The sequence below is a fragment of the Falco peregrinus genome, chromosome 1 (genome assembly GCF_023634155.1).
Source record: "Falco peregrinus isolate bFalPer1 chromosome 1, bFalPer1.pri, whole genome shotgun sequence".
Taxonomy (NCBI): domain Eukaryota; kingdom Metazoa; phylum Chordata; class Aves; order Falconiformes; family Falconidae; genus Falco; species Falco peregrinus.
This window is the reverse complement of record NC_073721.1, coordinates 104,578,729-104,604,061: the sequence shown is the minus strand read 5'-3', so window position 1 is coordinate 104,604,061 and position 25,333 is coordinate 104,578,729. Positions and strand designations below refer to the sequence as shown.

The 25,333-nt window shown below is 44.5% G+C and overlaps 1 protein-coding gene across 1 annotated transcript in view; it reads right to left on the bottom strand.

Annotated features, from left to right (window-relative positions):
- The window catches only part of MDGA2 (MAM domain containing glycosylphosphatidylinositol anchor 2), a gene marked incomplete at its 5' end in the record, with an annotated part of 252,942 nt that overhangs the window by 126,561 nt on the left and 101,048 nt on the right, over positions 1-25,333 (bottom strand). Inside the window, 2 exons of the mRNA XM_027795564.2 lie at positions 4,398-4,691; positions 18,038-18,367. Coding sequence (XP_027651365.2) covers positions 4,398-4,691; positions 18,038-18,367 — 624 coding nt within the window. The remainder of the gene's footprint in view (positions 1-4,397; positions 4,692-18,037; positions 18,368-25,333) is intronic.

Genomic DNA, 25,333 nt, shown 5'->3' with positions numbered 1-25,333 from the left:
AGGGAGCACAGATACCTAACATTCAGATGGATAAAATTTCAGTTAAATTCCTAAGACCTATTCAATTAGACCTCAAAACAAGGATTTTCTTTGCTGTATTCTACTGTTGAGCAATCACTTCAGGACATTACAAGGTTTGCATGGCTCAAAGTGTACTGAAAAGCACACTGACCATGTCTTGGCCAACAGACCACGGCTAGGAGAGATGAGTTTTCTTTTACAAACTGCCTTTGGTTTCCCATCACACATTTTCATTTTCCTATTACAGTTTTCAGAATGTGATGGTACACAGGTAAAATCAAATATCTTAAACCACAACTTGAGGCCAAACTGTGACAAAGCACAGAAACCAGCCACTTTCCTAGAGAATTCACAGCCTGGGATCCTCACATCACTGAGCATGGGGTTAAAGCGATGGCAGAGGGAAAGAAAAACTCTGTTAAAAATCATCAGATGAACTGAGAGTGGGCCATATTAAAAAAAAAAAACCTTTATATTTGAATTTATCTTTAATTTTTCCTCAGTTTGAGCCAGCAGGTATGACCTAGAGCAGTAGTTCCACTGAAAGATTTGCTCTGTGGAGCAAAACAGAGTAACACACCACTTTGGTGAGACAGAAAGTACTACTCTCACAAGCAGAAACTCTTCCGGCACCCCAGAGAACCCACCTACCAATGTCCACGAACATACCTGGTGATATACCACACACCATATACAGAGTTAAATCAATGAGTTGTTATATAAATGTTTCATTAAGTATCTTTCCCTGCTTATAGCTGATAGAAGCATTTAAAATAAATATTACAAAATTACTGAAAAGAACAGATTTTTATGACAACTGAATGAATGCTATGCTAGTTATGGAAATGATACTGAAGTTGCTGTGAACACACATACTTTCCTCCCACAAGAAAAATAATCAAAGCATTGCATAATATCTGCTTTGTCCAGTCATCTCCAAATTGTCACTTGCTAGGGTCGGAATAAAGTGAGTAGAAATTTAAACAAGAACAGATTAAAGAAAAATCTCCTGTAAGTACCTGTTACACTTCTGCTTATTATAACTGTTTTCCAGCTGCTTCTAATCTCTTTCAGAATATGTGAAATGCTGCAGATAATGCAGCTCTAAAAATACATAGAAACAGAGGGTGGGTTTGGTTTTTTTTCCGCAAACAAAATATTGTAAAATAATAGCAATCCAAGCAATGCATCCACCAGCCTTTGGAATTCAGCAGGAGTCATCCCGCTGGGTCCACTGAGGACTGGCTCAGGTCCTGAAGAAGTGCAGCTGGTGGGAAGTCCTCATCCACATCCTGCGAAGCATTCCCCAAGACCCAGGCTCAACCCATCCCCTTCTCTAACACGAAACGCATGATTACCTCCCTGCTGAAGAAAATAACAGCATCTGCTTAAAAACTTTGAAACAGAGACCAGGATAAACAATGCAGAGCTCACTGGGTAAATAGAAGAGTTTCTATGATGTGAAAGACTTGAAATAAATTCTTCCAGTGCAAAATGGCAAAATGTAGGACATATCACAGCTGTTATACAGAGCCATGTCAAGAGTGCTTCTGAGTACTTGTTCTTCCAGTATCCCCCAGTGAACTGAGCTTCTGAGGATTAAAAAAACCCCAAACCCAAGAAAACCATAAAAGGCTGAAAATGGGGTTTTATTTTATTACCTAAAACCACACGAAACAGGGCTCCTCTGAGCTCATAAAGCTCCCAGGAACTGAGATGAGAAATTCTTGACACAGGGGTTGGGACGACCAGCTTGCCTCAGCCATTATTTTGTGGGTTTGCTGTTTGTTTGCAGTTACTGGAGTGGATTTACCTCCAGAGCTTTCCCGCTGAGCCTCTTGCTTTACCAGGAATACCCTCCACATGTGTACTTGTACATGCACTGAATGACTTGAAGAAGCCTCCAGCATCCACACGTCAATCATGCATGTGTCCATCCTCCACACATCATCACAACCAAGCCACACCAGGATGTTATAACCATGCTGGATTCTGCACAGACATATGGAAAAGATGATGTACACTGATCAAAAAAGAGAATATAAGCTAAATGGCTAAGATGGAGGATCCAAGTGGACAGAAAATAAAATCTTTTCTACTTCTCACAACAAATCAGTGATAGAAAAGGGGAAAGAAGCCACGTTCCTATTCATGAGGACCATTGCTCCACTGTTTGCAGAGTGATACTTGTTGACAGGGGATTCTGCAAATCAGCACTTACTGAGTTTATTATTCACGTTTCCTCTCTGCCATTCAAGATCATCAAGGCCTGCAGTCACCACACAGGCCACTCTTGTGTCCAGGCTACCCAAAAATCTTGCACCTTGTCACCTTTCTCACTCATCACTGTTGCTCTCAGAGGAACTAGTCTTAGTCAACCATTTCTACCAGCCATGCTGCTGCTGTCCTCCCAAGATGTCCGACAATGTCCCAAGAGCAACAGGCTGGGAAGCATCACTGCAAGTTTTCACAACCTTGATTTTCTTTAATATACAATGATATTGAGTAATCTTTTCTTGCATTTTAAATACTTGCAATAGATGGCAAAGACACGTTCCAGCAAAACCATGGCAGCCAAAATATACCACATCCAGCCTCTGTGCACACACCCGATAAACTGCAGCAACTGAAAACCCCCACAATGTTTTTTTGTTGCTGCTCTCTGCATTTTCCCCAGCACCCACCCCTCTCCTCTCACACCGTTCAAGCTGTGAGGGCCCAGGACACAGTTCCACCAGCTCTATCAGCCCTGACAATTACCTGTGCCCTGGTGACATGTCCATTTTGCCCAACAGACTTGGGGCTTCTTGCATGTATCCTATATTCTGCCCTTCTATGTCTTTCATATTCGACCTTCTCATGACATTTACCTTCTGCAAATCACCTTTTCTGCGCAGCTAAAATTAAACACCTATAATGATGATGGCTTGTTATAGGAGATCTTAAGAGAAACTGTGTGTCATCAGGAGTAGTCCAAGTGATGATACCCACAAAAGCCACCATCAGAATAACCATGATCCTAGTACCAATGACATGAGTAAAAATTCTTGTGTCAGCACAGGCTCCCCAGTGCTCCCACAGCTCTTAATTAAGGCAGCTTGTGCAGGCTCGTCCAGCCCATTTGTACAGGAGCCAGTCTTCCCTACTAAAATCCATCTGCTTTGAAAGTGCATCAGGAAGAGACTAATCCCCCCGTGGTCCTTTTATGCTCTGTAGGGAAAGACTGACCTCTCCAGAGGATGATCTCAGATCCAAGTAATTTTCTGCAATCTCTAGAGAGGGAGCCAGAGACATCTCTGCTCCCAGTCTAGATACGGTCCTAATCTTTAGAAAACCGTCCTAATGCAGTCAAACCCACCACCAGGAGAAACCCAAGCGCGAAGGCTCCAGCTTGCCTGCTCTCTCTCAGGAGGCTCTTGGTGTCATTAATCCACGTGACTGCTGGCTGGGACAGGAGCACGCTTTGATAAAAATCTGTACCAGCACATCAGTAAATAGCTCTGATGAAAGCACTGCAGATACCACAACATGTAATCAAGTGCATAAATAATTTGTTATACAACAGACCTCAGAAAAAACAAATCAGTTGATTATTAGTAATAACTATGTATATTGCAGAATCTCATCCCTGGAGGCCCCAAAAGAGGTCAGTTGTGCTGAGCACAGAATGCTGTTAGAAAGCAAATCTGCCATAGTATTTGGGCATCTGAAACTGGAATAAATGAGGGCTGCACAAGTCAGTTTATTAAAAAGTGAAAGTAAGTACCAACAATACAACAGACACATGAAAGTCACTTAGTGAACATCTTTATCATACACAGCAACAAAGAATGGCTCATTATTCCCCATAAACCGTATCAAACCAGACTTTTTATTTTCCAATAATAAACACTGACCGTTCCAAAATAATTGATTTCCCCTTATGTTTTCCTTCCCACTCCTGGTGCTGCTGGTTTGCAGAGACAGAGCAGGCTATGCAGATCTGCATGCAGATCAGCTAAGATCGAACAGCTTTCTCTCGGGTTTTTTTGTCATTTTACACAGTATCAACAAATGAGATCAGTATCAGATCTGCATTTATAGAAATATGCCCGCCTGTCTCCTGCACCTGTTCCTTTGTCAAGAAATTTGAAGCTGTGCATTGGGAAACAATGATTGTCTCACACTTTTTTTAAAAAAAAATATATAAATGGGACTCCTATGTAATTTTTACTTCCATATTCACATTAAAATCATAGACTTGAGGAACTACAGAGCAAAACAACACAGCACCAAAAATGTAACAAACGTAAAACTCTTGCTGCTGTGTATTTAGGGGAGAAATAACTTCTTTTTCTCAGCAAAACCACACGGAAAGAAAATAATGGTCTACTTACACTGTACAATGAGCTGTACCAAAGCTTCTCTGGGTTTCACATTAAACCCATTGTACTGGCTGGTCTGGCACCTGTAGGTTCCCGTCATCTCCCTGGACACGTTCACTATCCTCAGGATCCCATCGTAGCTCTCTGTCTGCATTCCCCCATCTGGCATTGCGACCTCCTTGTCTGCTCGGGACCAGAGAATGATGGGCTTGGGCTTCCCTGTCACCTGGCACTGCAGCTCGATCGTGTCCCCTTCCCGGGTGACCAGCGGTGACTTTTCTTGAGGGACAGTCAAATTGGGAGGGACTTCAAAGGAGAAAAAGAGATGATTCAACAGTTAGCATTATAGACATCAGGTGGCTTTCTTGCTTGTTACAGTTCTAATTGTATATCAAGAAGTAATTTATACACAGACAGCAATGCATATTGACTACAAATATTGGAATCACAGAATCAGAGAATGGTTTGAGTTGGAAGGGACCTTGAAGATCACCTAGTTCCCACCCCCCTGCCATGAGCAGGGACACCTTCCACTAGACCAGGTTGCTCTGAGCCCCATCTAGCACTTGAGCACTGCCAGGGATGACCGTGCAATGCTACTGTACTTAGGAGACCAGGTCCTCAGCTGCTTGAAGCGATTAAAATAAGTTTTAACAGCCCCAACTACAACACTTAGTTGCCTCCCTGTGTGTCCCTGACACACCAACACACCGTACCAGTGTACATCACTGCATTCAGACCACTGGTTGCAGCCCGCACTTTATCACTGCAAGTTACAGCTTTCCTCTTTATGGGTGTTTGGCACTAAAAACTTTTTTTTTTTTTTTTTTAATAGCAGACTGGCTGCTGATTTTATCCAGCTCGTAATGGCCACACAATGAGGAAGAATCACGCCAATTCAGAAATCAGCTCAGAATTCAAGACCTGAAACCAAAATGCAGTTGGTGTCTTTCTATCACAGGAGGTTATCAAAGTGGTATTTTTTTCATAGAGATTTGCATTAACAAATCCAGAAGGGATATGTGAACAACTGTTTCCAGCTGCAGTTAGACAGCCCCTTGGAGCAGGAGTAGCTGACGATGCCCAAGGACCCATCCCTCCTCCTCTCTACAGTCTTGCAAGAGTGAGACTTTCTAATTGCCCCCAGTGCCTCTTCTAATTATCTGCCACAGCTCTGAATCACCAGTCCTTGGCAGTGAGGAGAAGAGCTCACTCACCACGGAAGAGACGCTGCTGTGCAAGGTGTTTGATCAGGACAGAAATGGCATGGTGCCCTGGCAAAGGCATCGGTGTTTGCATGATGGGCATCCCAGTGAGCTTCCACCATCAGTCCCATCAGAGGCAACCCCTCTACCTCAGTCCTTAGATGACAGCACTGGATAATTACAAAGCACTGCAAGCTCCGCCAGACTGACAAGAATGGCTTTGCCATGTCAATTATCATTCCCACCTCATCACACCTATATTGGGTTTATAGCCAATTTCTTACTCCCCTCCTAGCACAACACAGATAAAAGCACCGTTTCTGAAGCTGCCTGTGATCTCCACACATGGTGCCTTCAGCACTGTGGACCCTTGCGTAGGAGGGCACGGGCTGCTGTGCGGTGGGTGAAGGTATGGAAAAGCCTGATTTAAACACTGCCTGCTCTCTCCTTCCTTCCATGCCTTCTGAAAACTCAGCTGCCTTATGGGTCTTCTGTTCTGAATCATGTAGAGATGCTTTCTGTTTTAAAACAGTCCCTCCAAGGAGCGTTACCTCTCCACGCTGTCCTGCCCTCAACTATTTTGTCTGAATGCCAGCACCGACAAAATACAGCCTGTGCCATAACTCCTGTCCGCAGGAAAAAATAATCAAAGGCTATTTTTCAGGCCCCCAGAGACAGAAAGAACAGACTTGTACTGGTGAGAAACAGTTCCAGTTTTCCCCTGGGATCTAGCTCGTGTCTACAGACCTGACAAGCCTGCTAGGAATCAGGGTTTAAATCAGGGGCTTTCATAGGTCCCAAAATACCTGTCAGCTGTTTTGAAGGCTTTAATAGCTCCTTCTGAATCTGATGGGACACGCAAAAGTGGAAATAACTTTCTCTACAGGAAAGTAAAGGAAAAATTATTTTATATTTAAAAAAAAAAAGAGGGTGGGGTGGAGAAAAAAAGAAACAAGAAAAAAGAGAAAACCTGCTTAATAAAACATTCCCAGTATTAGTGAAACATTCTTATTTTTAACTTATGCCATAGCAAGTCCTGAGCACAGCCTAGTGCCCAGGAGATCTGGATTGCTTGGAAGGAGACCAGAGGAAAACTCCCCCACGAAGATGCCCAAAAGCCCCTGGTGAGGAAGGGCTGCAGGACACGTGACCCACCCCAGCGAAAGGAGGGTGGTACAAAGGCATGAGAGCAGCCCTGTGATCGCTCCACCAGAGCTCAGAGAAAAAATACAGAGGGAAAAGGGTGCTGAAGGCAGCAAGGGACGAGACGGAAGGAGCAGATGAGCACCGCTCTGTTGTTCTCTGAGATATTCTGACTGCACTTCTCCACAAGCCTGTGCTCTTCCCTCTCCCTACACCCCACACGTTTGCCGTGAAGTACACCGTACTTGTTCTGGACCTGCATCAGCCAGGTGCTGGTGGTGGCACTCCTCCACCTTCTTCACTGAAAGCAAGCACATCAAATATATATACCGAACAACCACTTCCTAAAGCAATGCTCTATGGAAACACAGACCAAACTGAGGAAAAGGTATTGTTCCAGGAAGGAAAATACAGTTTAAAGAGAAAGGTTTGAAAGCACACTGTGCAGTGCCTGCCTTCTGAACACTTTTTCCAGCTCACCTGGCTTGTGGCTTCTCTACTTAGTGCAAATAATATGCAGCCCTGTCTGGATCAGTGAAAAAAATATTTACTTTGCCTGTTTCCCCCTGGGCAGTAGATCTGCTCCCTGCTGTGAATGCCCTTTGATCAAAGCATGTCCCAGTTGGTGTGGATGCTGCAGGTTCCTTGGTAGCTCCCCTCTCCCTGCCCCTCTGGCACCTCCAGCTGTCCTGGGGCAGTGCAACCTCTTCCCATCTCAAGGATTCACTGACCGTGAGAACCGTGAGGCCAAGACCATGGGGACAAAGCTCTCAAGACAAAATACCTGTTATCAAGAGGGAAAAGGCCTGCCATCTGCTATGTACCAGCCTACAGTGAAATCTACAGTTGTGCCTGCAACCCCATGGTGCAGATGGGTCCAGGACTTGAGTTTTCCCTTTGGTGTCTCTCTGTGTAGACCTATTTCTGGACAGGCTCTGCTGGCTGCTGGTTTCACACTGCCATCAGAGCAACAGGTCTGGACTACAAAATCACACCCTGTCTTCACCTCAGAAATCATCCACTTTCTGGCTGGGGCAAGGGCTGTAACTTCTCATCTGAAGCACTGAGCCAGAAGCAAAACTTGTCTTCAGCACAGCAAGGGGTCCTGTGCAGATGCTGCCTGTGAAGGCAAGGCATGACGAAAAGAGACAAAAAATGAAAGAGGAGGCAGCAAAGCCAACTTCACGTGCAGAACCTGACCCAGCCCTGCACTTGAAACAAGGATGGGACACAATAAACTGAGGAGCTGTTCCCCACAACATGCCCGTTCTCCTTCACTAAGTTTGTCACAGGAGGAGTAATCAGGCAAATTTAGTGTGTCCCATGAGGTGGACCTAGAGAGGAAGGGGGGCAGAGATGTCCAAGTGCAACTGGGGGTTGATGAAGACTTGTTTCCCACACAGCACCATGGGGATGCAGGAAGGCACCAGCCCTGAGCTCCAGATGTGGGAGCCTGCCAGCTGCAAGAAACAGCATCTCAGACCGAGAGGCAGGGGAAATTCAGAAATCTGTACACTCAGAGCAAAGTATGAATCACGTCAGGAAGAAACCAGGAAAGAATACACCCTGCTTATAGTCACATGTAGTTTCTAGAGGCATTTGAGAGGAAGAAGAGTGAATGGCATAGGACATGCATCAGCGGTGGGGGCGGAGGAGAAGATGCATGCCAAAAAGGTCCTGAGCAACTGTGAGCAAGTAATTTACCCTCTCTTTAACTCAGTTTTCTTTCTGAAAAAATAAAGATAACGGTACTGCAAAAATTGCACGCTGCCAAGATAAGGACCATGGACTCTGAGGTCTGCAGGCAGGCTGATAAGATAGGCTGTATCAGTATCCCAGATGGAAAGATACCTTAAAATACTCTGACTCATCTTCTCCTGTGGCATTTTGCAACACAACCAGTATCTGTCACATTATAAGTGAGCCAAAATATTATTATGGTTTACTATATGAATTAATGTTCTTGTTTCTGGAAACAGAGAAGGAGAGAGGAGGGACAAGGCCATCTATTAAAGCAAATCATTTCATGGGCAATGTCATAAATGCCACCTGGCTGCAATTTTCATAGATCACATTTGACTGACAGTGCCCAAGACAGTGAGCTCCCACAAACTATTTCTCTGCCCCCATCACAGCCGTTAGGGCTACAGGTCCCCCTTAGCTCAGATGCTGATTCTCTACTGTCTAATTAGGAAGAAGGACAGCACTGAATCCTTGCTCAGGGAAGGGTTTTGGTAGGCTTTCCTTTTTTATACCCATCTATTTATTTTCACAGACTCACAGGTACTTAATTATCTCTGAGATGTCTATTCTGCTGTCAAATTTGGCTTAAATTAGCTACAGGGTCAAAAAATATCAGGGGGTGTGTGGGATTGCGACACAGCAACTGACAGGCACTGGCAGCCTGATCATGTATGACTTGTTTTCATAAGCAATAAAGCTAAGAAAAGCTGCAAAAGAAACTCAAATCAGTGCAATGCCCTCAAAGAAATCAGGAAAATGGGAGGAGAAGGCGTGTCAGGTGGGGAGAGGGGGAAAGCTAGAGAACTGAGGAGAAAATAATAATTTGAAGTTTTTCTTGCTTTGCTACAACCCATGATGTAGGGAAGCCCCAGGACCAGGGACCAGGTGGCTGAGCCTGCTGTGGAGGAGGGCCCAGCAAGTCTGCCCAAGCAAGGGTGCAGAAACATAGATTCATAGGATAATTCAGGTTGGAAAAGATCATTGAGTCTAACCCTAAACCTATCATTTCCAAGTCCACCACTAAACCATGTCCCTAAGCCCCTAAGCCCCACACCCACACGTCTTTTAAATACCTTCAGGGATGGTGCTTCCACCACCTCCCTGGGCAGCCTGTTCCAGTGCTTGACCACCCTTGCAGTGAAGAAATATTTCCTAAGATCCAACCTAAACATCCCCTGGAACAATTTGAGGCTGTTTCCTCTCATACTATCACTTGTCGCTAGAAGCAAAGATGCTGGAGCAAGGGTGCACAAGCCAAGATGAATGAGCCAAGGCAGGTGAACAAGGGGGCACATGCTAAAGGGTGTGAGCAAAGGTGCAAGAGCAAAGGTGCATGAACAAGGGTGTGCTAGCAAAGGTGCTGACAGTGGTGTGAGCCGAGGGGGGTGCTAGCCAAGCAATCCAAAGTGCCAAGCAGGTGAGCAGGGTGCCCTCAGCTGTGCCAGGCTCCCTCTCCCGACAGGTGCTGCTGTGGCACAAAGAAGAGCCTCGAGGGGCTCAGCCCTCCTCCCTGGTGCATCAGCATGTCTCCTGCAGCACCAGCTACAGAGCCTGCTGCAGATAAAGGTCAGTTCTGTTCCTGCTTGTGCAGAATAATAAATTAGCTAAATCCTGTATTTGAAACAACAAACATTACCTTATTCATGCAGCAAGTGGCTTAAAAAATAAGTTAATACTCTTAGCAGTTAAATCTGTTTCCAAAAGTAGAGGGTTATCACCTGCAAAACAAAAGCATTAGTAACACTACTAGTGTTACTAGTAGCATCTACTTTAAAACCACATACTATTATCCTTTGAAATTGCCAGTGGCACATGCATAAGAGGGCTACTGTTGATATATGTCCACTCCTGGCTCCCAAATAAAATGATCTGAGACAACCTTTGCCTCCCAAAGTCGCTGACTCACCAGAAGGTCAGATGGCAGAAGGTATCATTGTATTCTTATCCTATTCTTTATTTTGTTAAACTTCTCCCTAAGCAGACATGTCTGGCTGTTACCAGAGACAGGAAACCAGACTAGACCCTTCCATCTGATCTCCTGTGGTGGTTCTACTGCGATTCCATAGGATCCTTGATGCAGAATAGTCACTGTTTCTATAGCAGAATGGGGACAGGACCAAAGTAGCTAATTCAAAGAAAAATCCAAAATGCCTAACGTGTTTATTCACTGTGTATTCTGGGTAGACACAACCTAGTTCTAGTCTGCTCTAGATCTTTGAAGTCCTGATGGGTCAGGTTACTGTCCCTATTTTAAACCTCCCCTTGCTTGCTTAATTATCAAAGACGCAATGGCAGTGGCAAGTATCTGCTTACAGAGAAATCATTCAAAGGGGCAGAAAGGGCTCTGAGCAACCTAATCTACTTGAAGATGTCCCTGCTCACTGCAGGAGGGCTGCAGTAGATGGCCTTTAAAGGTCCACTCCAACTCAAACTGTTCTATGATTCGATCATTCTAAGACGACCAGTGTGAGAAGGACAAGGAGCCCCTAGAAGTGGTGACCCCATGGTAGGCTTGGGGGAGGCAGCACGACCCCTGAGCTTTCTACTGGGGGTTACAGACAGCAGAGGTGAGGCAGGGGCTACTGTCACTTCTGTATTTCCTTGGGAGCCTTAAACAGACAGAGAAGAAAGCCCTAGCCCTAAAGCAATGACTACCAGTCTAAGCAGTGATGGGGAGGTTGTGGGCTGGGAGGAGTTGTGGGCTACTGTGATCAGGCTGCTTAAAATGGACTAATGGCAATAACTAGTAATTATAGGATCAAGCAGAGCAAAGGAGTGTTTGAGCTGCATATCAAGAAATAATCTGTACCGGAGATTACTCAGAGATAATCTCCCAAAAGAAGTGTTGGAAGTCACGTTGCTCAAGTAATTTAAAACCAGCCTGGGTAAGGAATGTTGAAGAATCCACACTGTACTGGCTAGGAGATAAAGGTGAAGTTATTTGCCTATCCTCCTTCTCCAATATTTATGAATTTGAAGGTCTGAATCTCTAGTATTAATCATCCTCTGCCCGAGACAGGCATTTCGGTCCCTGTTCACGATTCATACTCCTTATGTGACGGAGGGTTTTGCTAAGACAGAGCAGACTGAGCTGTGGTGTAGGAAGGCAAGCTGCTAGACAAAACGTATTTGAGCAAGATCACTTAGCCTTTGAAGGGCCACAAGTGACAATTATCCATGTTCTCTAGACATCTCTGTAAACAGAGACTAGAACTGCTCAGCGTGCCCTTAAAATGCATTTATTTTAGAAGTGTTGGGGTATACTGGGGAGCATATACTAAAAGGGTCTCCAGAGGTGAGAAAAGAAGGGCCCTGGGGGAGACTGGCTGATCCAGGCAAAAGATTGGAAAAGCAGCTGAAGTCAAGAGAATTTACTTTAACTTTTCCGTGGTCTTTCATCACCACGAAAGAGGATCTACCTGGTTACTCATGTGGAAGGTAAATCGAGCGACCTGTAAGGAAATTACGTCTTGATTTCATGGTCGCTTTCTCTTCTCATTGCTCTGGTTGCCTGTGTGCTGTCCTGCCCATCCGCAAAGGAGGGGAGAAAAAGCACCACAGCCCATGTTTTCTTGGGCACAAGCCACCTCTAATTGCAAGTGAAGACATGACCATCAACCATGGATTTCACGGTGGGGGCTTGGACAAGACATCTACTTAGGCATTAAAATAATTCCAGAATCAGTACTCATAGCTCAACTACTTCTAATACCTTAAAACACCACCTTATCTGCAGTCAGACTCTGAAGAGAAACATTTTAAACGCAGAACATACACAGCCCGCAGCAAATTAGCCAAATTAGCTTTCAGTGATCTCGCAGGACTCATGCTGAGGAGCTCCATGAGCCATATGCAACGCGAGATGATGAGCCAGCTTCACAGCCCTCCAGAGAAGAATAAAGAGACTCCGCAATACGTGGCTGCTAAAGAGGGTGTCTGCTCCCGGAACCCCAGCTGAAGTCCATCTGCGGTGAATGAACACCTCCCAGAGAAGTCGGATTTCCAGGGGGGACCAGGTGCTGAGGAGAGAAGGGGCTGCAGAGCAGGAGATGGTCTGTCCTCACCCTCCTCCCTGCACAAGCCGGCAGCCGAGCAGCCTGGCCAGCCATGCTGCACTGTGTGATGGGAAGGGACGGCAGCTCCCAGGGATCGAATTAAAAAGAAAAATCTCTGCACATTAAGTACTAAAATAGAACTATAAAAGAAAAGCTTTTTAACAAAATCCAGCATTTATCTGTCCCTTCTGTTCACCTATTCCTTTCAAAGATAAACTCCTAAGATAATGGCTTAGAAAAATAATCAATTTACTGTAATAATGAAACCTCTGTCTATTTTCTGGTGTGTCTTAGGGTTGCCCGTGAACGATCACTCTGGACAGTGCGTAAGGTTTACAAATATCTTAATCAGGCCACTAATTATTTCACAAAAAACATTTTTTCACTATGCAAAAAAGAGGTAGTACCGTGATTTTAATAAACATTCAGAACAAAAACAAATGTCTCTTTTATGTATCGTCAGAGGAGGAATAAGATGACCAGAGGACACATACTTCACAAACAGATCAAGGCCACATGTCCTTACACATCAGCCTGGATGTTTAAATAATTGATTATTTAATAGATAGCTTATTAGCTCAACAGGGAAACACTCTTATACTGCAGGGAGGATACACAGCTTCATATATACCAGTTCCTCGAGAATTTCTTTGCCTGTCTCTGGTAGCACTTACGTAAAACTGAATCTATCTGTCAACATGGCTAGCCTCCAAGGTGGAACAGGAGACCTGGAGCCCACCAGCCTGCCCTGTGTTCATGCGCAAAGTCCATGTCCCCCTCCGGGATGTACCTACCCCAAGGTACCAGGGGTGGTACACGCTCAGCGCATCTTCAGGTTCACCTAGAGATGAAGAATTTGGTTGACGTACTTTCCATGTAGGACATGTATTTGTGCCTACACTGGGTGGGAGTGAAACAGTTAAAAGGACTCCCTTAGGAAAAGAGGGGGTGACCACCACCTGCAGCCCAAGGGTGTCAGTCAACTCCTCCATCCAGCCCTTCGAAAAGCAATTCAGAACAGTGCAACCAGAGGTTAAAGTAAAATACCCACCCCCCCTCCCCGAAATAACAGCTCACTTCAGTGCACAATGCTACCTCCAGGGGGAAAATGAAGAGAGAATAAGCCAGAAGTGACAGATGTTACATCTCTTACTGCATTGACACTGATTTTAGGGGGATAAAGATAGCATAAGAACCCATACTGAACAGAGCAGGCCATCCATCACCTAAAACCTTACTCTTCCTGCTTTGAATACAATATAAAAAGAAAAAGCTTGCTTACAAAGGAAAACACACTCTCCTGATCCACCCCTCTTTTTTGCTTACCATAAGCGTATTTTACTGGGTTGGGGGTTTTTTGTTGCTGTTTTAACATCCCCCATGATGTGCACATGCGCACAGAAGAGCCATCCTGTCTTTCAGTAACATTTGCCCAAGGTTGGTTTTATGGATGACAGGGCTTTTTAAGGGCAAGTATTCAACATTTGAGTCTTCATTCACACTATTCAGTGACCTACTTTATGGAGATAGGGATGGGGGGAGGCTGCTAGGGGATTACTTCAGGTCCATTTATATAAGATACTCGGGACACAAATCTCTGCCTTTCCTGCTGAAAGTTCAAAATGTCAAGGGAAAAAATATTCCTGCTAAACAAGTGCAATGTCAAGAGGGTTGCACTGCCACATGTCCCCTTCCAGTCTGCTGGAGGGACAGAGGTGACCTAAGCATCTCCCTCCTTCCTTACGAGGTGACACAGCCCCTCTGACCTCACTTGGTTGCTCCAGGAGGAACCTCGTGCACATCACGAAGACAGAATTCTCCCCAAATCCAGCAAACAGACACAGCACGATATTAATATATCTGTGCAAGTCCTGGCATTTGGAAAATGTGTTTGTGCCTAGGCCTTATGTTCATAATTACCAGAGCAGTAATGAATCTTCATGAATCAATAATGACCTTCAAAAACACACTGAAACTATTTCAGCTTCCACTTAATCAAGTAACACAAACAGGCAGAATTTCTTTTTAAGATGCTAAATCAGGCTGATCCCAAACACTAGTTTTTCTTCCCCCTTTCTGATTTTCTTGAGTGCTATAGGATAGTAAATTTAAGAGCTGACATAATCCATCACTGCCTGCAGAAACTGTGATGAGCTTTATAGGTACAACGACCTAATGGATGTTTCCAATCAATCCTATCAATTTCCCAAATGATTCTCCAGCAAGTACAGATAATATTGTGGTTACTGTCTGCCAGATGGGCAATGCATGACTGCACAAATGTCACTGTCCACTTCATCCTGGCAAGCAGGTAACAAAGTTTGTGGGCAATGCATGACTGCACAAATGTCACTGTCCGCTGCGCTGTGGCAAGCAGATAACAAAGTTCCCATGCAACTGCCATCCATCACGCCGAATGTGGCTCTTACCGTATAATAATCCTTTCAGGTTTTTACCTGTTAGTAAGATGTGCATTAATAATCTTGAAGAAGATGTTTCTTTGGGCCAACAGACAGGCTGTTCCCTTGTCCATGGATCTGTTGGTTAGTGTTGCTATCCCTACAGACTTCATGGGATAACTGCTGTAGGAAGGGAGCTCAGGAGGTCTCTAGGTCAAGCCCCAACTCAAAGCATGGCTGGAGGAGAGGTCAGGCCAGGCTGCTCAGGGCTTTATCAGGTCTTCAAAACCTCCCAGGTTGGAGAACCCATAATGACTCTGTTTCCCACTCGGGTATCATCATGGGGAAAAACTTGTTCCTTATATCCAGTCTGAACTTCTCATTTCAGCTCATTCCCGTTGCCTCTCACCTTCCCAGTACAGGCAGGGGACGGCTGCTGTTAGGTGGCCCAGGGCTGTCTCTTCTCCAAGGGGGACAAGCCCCCTTCCCCCAGCTGCTCCTGACCATCTTCACAGCCTCTTCTGGACTCACCAGTTTGTTGAAACCTCTCCTGCACTGGCGGTCCCAAACTGGATTTGGAATCTATTGTCCTCCATCGCTGCCAGGGCACACTGCTGCTCATGTTCACCTGCTGCCTACAGGGACCCCGCAGAGCTGTCCCCTGGCCAGGCAGCCCCAGCCTGTTCCACTGCAAGGGAACAGCCCTCCACAACTAGCTCCCCAAGATGCTTGCATTGCTCCAGCATAATCGTTCTGAAGTTAACTAAAAGTCCATAAAACAGTGCAAAATCATGTCAAGATTTATCCAACAGTAAAAATAAACACTTCTTGTTTATACTTACAAAATATAGCAAAAAGAAGCAAAATACTCAAGTATCCCTGAACACTAACATGAAAGAAAACAAATAGTAAATAAAATAAGACCTAACTAAAGTAAATAAAATTAGTGTTTTCCTCCTGTCCCTCAAGATTTGTGTATGCGTGCATTATGTTTCAGGGTGGGACACACAAGGGTGAACTGTGCAAATGCTGACTGCTTGTTCACTTCTGTACACACAAGTTTTGACTATCTGTTAGTGAACAAAACTCTCTGTATCTCATTTTCCAAACACATCTTATGCCCGGGGCACTTCTCCACACTATGCTTCAGCACTTTGGCTATTAAGATGCTACAAAAGACTGCGCTGAAGACTTCACTAAGGTCAAGGCGAGCAGCTTTCCTCTCCCTCTCCTTGGCCACAAAGACAGTCTTTTTATCACAGCAGACAACCAGGCTGGGTCAGGCACAGTTCACTTCTGATAATCCATGCTGGTTGTTTCCAGTCACCTCCTGGTCCTTCACGTGGATTGATATGGCTTCTAGAGGAACACGCTCTGTGAGCTCCGCAGGACTGAGGTGAGGATGACTGGCCTGTCCTCCCCTGCTCCTCCTTCTCGCCTTCTTGGAAGATGGCCTAAAATTTCAGTTTTCCCAGACTTTTTTGAATCTGCTTAGGTCAACCATGACTTCGCAAAGGTAACAAAGTGGCCCTGAAGTAACACCGGTCAGTTCCCTTAGATACATCCCATCCAGTCCCACGGGCTTATAGCTCTATTTTGCTCGAGTGGCCCCTAACTCACTCACATGGCTTTGCTTCCCAGGCTCCTATCCAAACCACAGGTCCATCCTGTCTCACGCCTCTGTTGTACACATTACTCTTCATTAAACCCTTTAAGTGGGCAAACCTTCCAGACCCATGTCAGAAACACTGTGGTGCTCAGGAAGGATCCATGGCACCAGGATCATACTGAAGATGGAGGGCAGGTTCATGTATTAAAATATAAAAAATAATTTATCATGAAAGCTGCAAGAAAGATTGTTTAGACATGACGTGTACTTGCAAATTATGACTGATGTTGTAAAATTTGGAGAACAGAACTGTGGTTATATTCCCTGAGGCAAAAGTGTTCATTTAATCTCTCTGAAAAAGTAGCAAACATATACTTGAACGTGTATGGTAAAAAGGGGTCAGATGATGTCTATTAAACATTTTCCTTCCATGCTATAAAAATGTTTCCCACTGTGTTCTTTGCTGTCTTACTTCTAAATAGCATGCACCATGTACCTTATCCCAGTGAATAACAAGCACAATCAGAGGAAAAGCACAACAACGCTTCATATAAAAGACAGGAAGGACAGTAGATATAAGACTGACACTATTTGGCTCCGCATTTAAACATAAAATAGTCTTCTGAAACAAGAAATGCTTTTTTTATGCTTCTCTGTAGAAATCACACAGCAACAACTTTTTTGTTTTTTGGTTTTTTTTCCTTGTAGCTAATTTTTGGCAGAAAAAAAAATAATTCTGCCTTCAGAATGTTTTCTAGTTCATTTTATTAACATGGACTACCTTAAGTTATTAAAGTAAACTACTCGGAGAAATCTATGAAATCTGTTGGTTACAAACCAGCTATTAGCAATAAGATGAAGAAAAGCACGCTAGTACTATTGTGTTACATATTCCTACTTCATAGTTCAAGATACTTACTATCAGTCAAAGTAATAGCCAAGGGTCTAGCTCATCAGAGACAGACGTTTCAATCACTGATCTGGAAATACATGTAATAGGTACCTTCAACTTTTTGCCTTTTGGGAATAGCATGATTCACCAACATGCAGCACGTAGTCTTCAAGAAAAAAGAGCTCCTTCCTCCGTACTTGGCACTTGCTGTTAGAGTGGAGTAGCTGGATGAATTCAGTTTGGTTAACATAATATCCTCCTGTTTCTCCTTGTAATTTCCTGCTAGCTGTTTTTTCCTACTCTGGATGCCCTGAAGTCCTAAATAGAGGCCAAAGTCTTTTTACAGAGCCAATAACTTTTCTGACAGTAAAAGAGACAACTCTGGGTAAATCAGGTAGTAGTGTCTCCTTGGGAGAGTGCACCACATGCCACTTATTCAGGTTTCTGTCTTTTAATGAAAACAACTCAGCCCCTGACCTAGGGATATCTGCTTGGATATCCTTGTGGTGAGAAGTGCTCTGTGTATACACCCTTTTTCCCAGAGTAAAGGAAAGCCATAGCTTGGCTTTATCAAAGTAAAACTGATATCAAAGAAAGCCTCCTTACCCGTACTGCTGGAGATGTTGACATCAATGCTGATATCCGATATGCCACCTCCCTTCAGAGATGCAACACATGTATATGTCCCAAAGTCAGTGAATTTCAAGTCAATGATGTCCAGGTTTGTGGTGCCGGGTGAAACATCGGGGTCAGTCTGTGTGATGACCATCCTTTCAGAGCTTCGCAAGGGACGTCCATTTTTAAACCAGCTGAATGTAAGCTCTTCAGAAGGGATGGCTTCCACCTGACAGGAGATTTTCACCTCTCGCCCAATCTGGATGTTGTCATCTTTGTGGTACGGGTCAGGGGTGATCCAAAAGCGTCCTTTTTTTAAGGCTGAAATATGCCAAAAAAATAAGTTTACTATAATAAAGCACAAATTTTGCATATTCAGACTTTCCAGAGACTTATGCTTCACTTTATGCCTACATATGATTTTAACAGAGCCTGTAGCAATAGGACAAGGGGCAATGGTTTCAGACTACAAGAGGGTAGATTCAGACTACATACAAGGGAGAAATTTATTACAGTGAGGGTGGTGAGACACTGGCACAGGTTGCCCAGAGAGGTGGTGGATGCCCCATCCCTGGAAACATCCAAGGCCAGGTCGGATGGGGCTCAGAGCAGCCTGATGGAGTTGAAGATGTCCCCGTTCATTTCAGGAGAGTTGGACGAGATGGCCTTTCAAGCTCCCTTCCAACTCAAACTATTTTATGATTCTATGATGCTCAGCAAGTCACTGAAGCTTCCAATGCACACATTTAGCACGGGGTTAACTTTTCGTAGGATCAAATTCTAAACAAATTTCATCATAAAGTATACACTGCTAAAGTACTTGTAATTTCCAAAATGAAAAATAGGAAGTCCCAGCAACTAAATTAGACTGAGCTGCTGACAACTGAAGAGTAACCAAAATAATTCATGAGCCTTCAATGTTTATTATCTGTCTCTGGAGGTATTTACAAGCCCTTCCTCACCTCCATGCTATCAGTGCACTGAGAGAAGAGAAAATAGAGATATCAACCAAACATCACTAATACAACCAGCAGTGTCATCTCCAATCTATCTGGAAACAAACATGGCCATGCAAAGTATCTTTGTGCCAGCTGGTTAAATAAGAATAGGTAAGCACATGCCTGAGGCTACAGCCTGCCCTGATTTTACACACCCTGCTTCTTCCTCATGGCAGCCTGGAGGGCTGCCTCTGTCCCCGCAGCTGCCTGGAGGCAGGCTGCCTTACCCCACCAAACCGCAAAGCAGCGGCGGGGAAACTGCTGCCAGCTCTAAAAGGTAAAGGGGGATGAAAGGCAACGCTCAATGGGAAAAGGCAAAAGAGATGCTCTTCTGAGATGTAACCATGCAGGAGAGCCCATCATCATCAAGTGGTTGCAGTTCCCTGGCTGCGTCTTGTCAGATGAGGAAAACCCATCCTGTACGTGCAGGAGAAACCCGAGGCTGAAGGCTGCACACAGAGAACGTTATCATTTAGAGAGGCACAGAGCATCCCAGGGATCTCTATCTGCATCCAAGACTATTCAAGCCTGCAATACAAATGCAATTAATTCTCTAACCCACAGCAAAGCAGATAAGGTAGTCTCATCGTTTCAGATGGGAACCCCAAGGCAAATGAGGTTTTTGAGGCCATCTTAAAGGCAGGCTCGGTGCTTCAGAAGCACCCTACACCCATGCAGGGACACAGCAGCTCTGGAAAATGGTATTTCCCACCACCTTCCCAGTGAGACCAGCACCTTTTACTAGCATTCTCTCATCAATCTGCTGCACAAGAGCAAAATAATACTGCAACTCAGTTATCTGATTTTTCTTATCACTCTAAATGAGCATAAAACTATCCAGAAACTATCACCATTTACATCAATAAAGTGATTGCTCTAAAGCACTGTCAGTATGATACTTATTTTTGGAAGAGTGCTTCAGGATCATCCATTAAGTCTTTCAAATACACATATATTTTGATGTACTGAATATAAAATGCTACTTATACAATCCCAAGATCCCTCTCCCCCTATGTATGTGCGCCTAAGTATGTATGTATGTTTATATATGCTATCTCCAATTGGAAAGTCCCAGAATGAAAATACCAGCTGAAAACATTACAAGCAAATACCCAGGCTGAATGCAAGGACTGGAAGACAAATATTTAAATCTGTCATGTCTTGTCATCCTGCTGACTTCTTTGAGAAGTTTCCAGGCTGCCCTATTCCCTTTGCCACCCCATCCATGCACAGTGCTCCACGTGTGGAACATTTGAGTAAAGAACCGATTTGCAGCACTCTCTGCCCTCATATATCTGCATGCTTACAGCCAATGGAGTGTGTCGTTGTCACAAACAGCAAAGGCTATAAGCTAAAAATTTCCCTGGATCCCATACTTTGTGTAATATGTACTTTTCACTTGCTGCGTACAGAAAGCGTAACAACACCAAATGGAAATGAATGGATGAGGCATCAAGCATGCTAAGAAAGCACGGTGCATCATCTCCTTACATCTCTGCAAGGTTGAAAATGCTAATTCAGACTCAGTTTTGTTAGCTCAGTAGCTCCTTGAACAAAACAGCTATTTGGAGCTTGCAAATGCCATGCTGAATTAGCACTTTCACAACTTTGAAAGGAATTAACGTTTAATTAATAATCAGGGATTTTTTTCAATGTGGGAAAAGCAGCATAAAATCTGGCTACTTGTGGACGCCCCCTCACACACGGGGTGAGAAATTTCTTCCACTGAGGAAGGCAGACCTTTTAATCAGAGAATGAAAACACCGTTACATTTGCTGTGCTGATCAGGTATGGCTCAAAAAGTGTTTGTCTGGACGCTGCTATTTAGTTGCAAATGTGTGTTCACGAATCCAAGTGCTGGATGTGTTTTTTAAGAATTTATTATTATTGCATCTATTTAAGAAAGTTTCGTGACTTTTATCAAGATTCAATTTTTGCACCAAAATGCACTAGTCTCTACTGAGCATCTCTCGAACCCTTTTAAAAGATGCAGCCAGTTCCCCAGGAAGGAGAATGAACACATGCTTTGGTTCAAGAGGATGAACCATAAATTGTATGACAGCTCAAAAATGCCAGAGCAAGTAACTATGAAAGACAAGACGAACTTTTTTGTTTCAAAATGGAAGAACAAACAATGCTTACATACACAAAAACCAGCAAATATATCATGCAAATATTCTTCAGACAGGGAAAAAATTAAAAATAACTCAATACGCATGATGAGCAGCACATTTCAACCAAAATTAGTTGATAATAACCTCAATAAACTATTTTTATTTCTGATTTTTTCTCCTTTGTTTCAAGTGCTCACACAGACCATTTCACCAGTTTCTCACTCCTATAAAGGAATGACAAGGTCTAATAGGGAAGTCACATTCACTTTCACGTGTCCTCTGTGATGCCTCGTGCTACAATACCGCCTACAAGCTAAGGTAAGGGGTACGGAACCTCAAACTGTGGGCCCTAAGCCACTTACTCCGTGGGCCAGGAAAGGCTCTCTGGCTCATGGACCAAACTACAAAACCAAGCAAGGTTTGTGGCTGGTGCTTGTCGGTTTGGTTCAATGCAGGCTGAGTGCTGGGTACAAGAAATAAGCGGACTGGATCATCCTCTGTCCTGATCTGCCACAGCAAACTCCAACCCTGTGCAGAGCATACACTCGAGCTAAGTATTTTTCCATACCTCCAAATACGAGGAGCTCATGGGGGCTGTGACTCAGTGCCCTGCATGGAAAAAGTTCAGGGAATTTCTAGAAATTCTGAAGTGAAGTGAAAAGTCCCTTTGCTCTATTCCTTTTCCTCCTCCTCCTCCCTTCTCCCAAACCATAGATTCACAGAGTGGTTTGGGTTGGAAGGGCCCTCAAAATCCATCTTGTTCCAACCCCCTGCCATGGGACCTGCCCGCCCCGCCCCCCCCCCCCTCCGCCCCCCAGCCCAGGCTGCTCCCAGCCCCGTCCAGCCTGGCCTTGGGCACTGCCAGGGATGGGGCACCCACAGCTGCTCTGGCAGCCTGGGCCAGCGCCTCGCCGCCCTCACGGGGAACAATTTCTTCCCAATATCTCATCTACATCTCCCCTCTTTCAGTTTAAAGCCGTTCCCCCTTGTCCTGTCGCTCCATGCCCCTGTAAGAAGCCCCCCCCAGTTCCCTGTCGGCCCCTTTGGGCACTGGCAGGTGCTGTCAGGTCCCCCCGCAGCCTTCTCTTCTCCAGGCTGAACAGCCCCAGCTCTCCCAGCCTGTCTCCACAGCAGAGGGGCTCCAGCCCCCTGAGCATCTTCCTTTTAATGTCTCTTAAGCCATGTAAACGTACACACTATATTAATCAGTAACAGCCATGAAATCCCCACATCAAATGGTCCAACAACTGTGTAACTACAACCTATGGTTGAAAGTCAATGTACTGGTTTTATAACCCCATTCTCCAAGACTCCACAAACCATGCAGCTATCAGCATTATCTTCTGTCGCCAACGAAATCAGCAGAAATTTACTTTAAAATACGCCTTTTCAGAATTAAGTAAGATCATTAAACAATCCGTATCTGTGAATACCTAATCTCACTTGCCACCAGAACAAACACAGCGATGCCTACAGTTAACCCATGTATCTTGGAATTTCTGATGTGCCACTAAAGCACATGAAAATCACCATCCATACCTGGAAGAGGTACCCAAGAAACCAACCACAGGTACCCAAAGATGCTGGATAGTTGCAGGCAAGTGGAGCTGGAGGGCAGTGGAAGCAGGCAGCAGCATGGGGCCATGATGGGCAGACATGCTTCCCTCTGACCTAGGACCTGGGACTATGGCCAGAAAGGTTCCAGATGTGATAGTGCCAAGTTGCTCAATATTTGGCTCAGAAGCAGCCCAAAAACTAGAGCGCATCTCATTTAAGTTCCTGGTGGGCTTGAATGTTTTCAGTGATGGAAAGCACCACAAGATGCAGTACTGCCACCACCCCTAGGCAGTAATCAACCTCCCTTCCCCAAATCCTGAAAATGTCAGTAGCAGCTAACAGTGCTACAGGATCTGAGGAGCCAGAGCCCTTTGTGAGAAGGGGAAATAGAGCCTAGATCTCTCACTCCAGACTGATGAGTCTCCAAATCATTTCACATACTGGAAATTTCCTGACCCACCAGGTCACAAACCCTTCTGAGAAGATGAACCTCTCTCCAGTTACACTGAGATGGAGAAGATGACTATGTAAGTCAGAGTTCAGGGAACTCTTGACCAGCAGACACAAGAGGGGCTGGGGTAAACCTGCTCAGATCTTTGAAAAAAAATATTACCGCAATGAAGGGCCCTGTTAAGCTAGTCTCAGACCCAGAATTAACAGGGTTGCCCTTAGAAAAATGACATGAGGTCAGGAGACCACTCCAGAGTGACTGTGCCTTCCAAATCATGGGAATACAAAGCTGATCCTTGCAGGCAAGAATGTGTAGAACCTTAGATAGGCATATGCTAGATGTGGTCTCCAAAACGACTTCGGATCCAACTGATTTACATTCTGTGTCATATACTGACCTCTTGGAAAGACCTGAGCTCATCCTGGTACAAATCCACCAGGCAATGGAAAAGTGATTCTCCTACGTATCCTGCATACAAGTTTGCATCCGTGGTCAATCCCCATAAAACAGTGGTTTGGATTATCTTCACGTGTAGGTTCTTGGACCATAATTTACAGGCATCCCCCTATATAATGCCAAGTATATTGAAACATGCAATGGATTCTGACTCTGGCTTTTCACTGTATTATGTTACGTTTGAGGCACTAGGGGAAGGTTTCCATGGCGTTAGATAAAGCAAATAAATGAGACACAAGGTTAACCAGCAAAATGTGGGAGATGGTGCTGCAGATATGCTAACCACAGCTGCTGCCCTGCAGAGACTTCAGAACATCATCAACACACAGGGATACAAAATAGCAGTAAATGTGCAAACAAGTCTGTAACTGTACTTTAAGACTCAGGAAAGTGCCAGTCTTTCTCCAAAGAACTATGATGTGATCAAATAAAGATGAAACTATTTTTGTCCTCAAACTCCTCAGAAAACTGTTTTTGCCACACACACCCCTCATTAATCACATTTCAAAGTAATAAAATGCATTTCAGTATCTCAACTACGGTCTATTTGTATTCATCAGGTTAAGTCATACCTTACCACCAACACCATGATCAACCCAAAACGCTCTTTTAGTGTATCAAAATGTTTGTATCTCATCAACACACATTTCACGATGTGAATAGCACCAAAGACCATAATTGAATATACTAGTTGCTGCATGATTTGTAGTCTTTGATGTAGTAACTATTGGCCACTGGCTGCTTCCTAAACTGATGCAGACATTGGGGAACGCTTGGCTTGGTGTTTGCTGATGTTTGTGTCTGCATGCAGCCCACGGCAACAGCAATATTAAGTAGCCAAACTGTGCAAATTACTGATTTTAAACTTGACTGAGCAGTCGGATGCCACATGAGGTCCGTCCTCCGTGCACTCACCAGAAGTGTCTTTGACTGATTTTGATTGTTCACAGTTTGTTAAGACTCGTGAGTGATTTTGTTTTAACCTGTTCCCAGTGAACAAGAGGACAATGTCGCCTGAAAAACTGCCCAGCAGATGTAAAGACTTGGCGTATGTCCTGGAGCACCACAAGTAAATTTTAGGGTTTTGGTGAACCCCGCATCCAGAATGCCACTTGTTTCTGAGCACCCAGCACTGGCATTTTATCATGTAAGTGCCAATACCTTCACCTCCAGATCCAGCTCACTTCCATGATCTGCCAAAAACACTGTGGGTTCTGTGTTTCAACTGTATCCCCTGGGTCAGGCAAGGCAGCAATCCTTTCCCCGTCCTTTACATGTTACTGACCCCTTGATGTTTCCTTCACGCATGCATGAAAAAGAGTTTGTGGTAATTAGGAAGACTGTTGACTTCATTTTTAAGGCCAATGGCCTGCAGATAAACAGCAAGGAAAAGACCAAAGATCTGATCCAAAGTTCACCGCAGTGAATGATAGCCCTTGTGTGTGCTTCGGCTTGAGCCCTTTGCCATGACTTTTGTTTCATATCGAAAGAAAAAAAGCACTGTGGAAAGAGCTTGCTTGGAAAGCGAGCTGCAAACCCAAGCTTCATTCTCTAGAAACTCCGTCCTGTTAATCCAGACATAGGCTGCCTACTTTAAAAGACTGAGAAGCAACTCTCCACATTACTGCTGTGATCTCTGTACCAAAAGATGATTACTGGGATGATTCATTGGTTCTTGAGAGAAAGATATAAGGCAGGTGGCGGGTAAAGA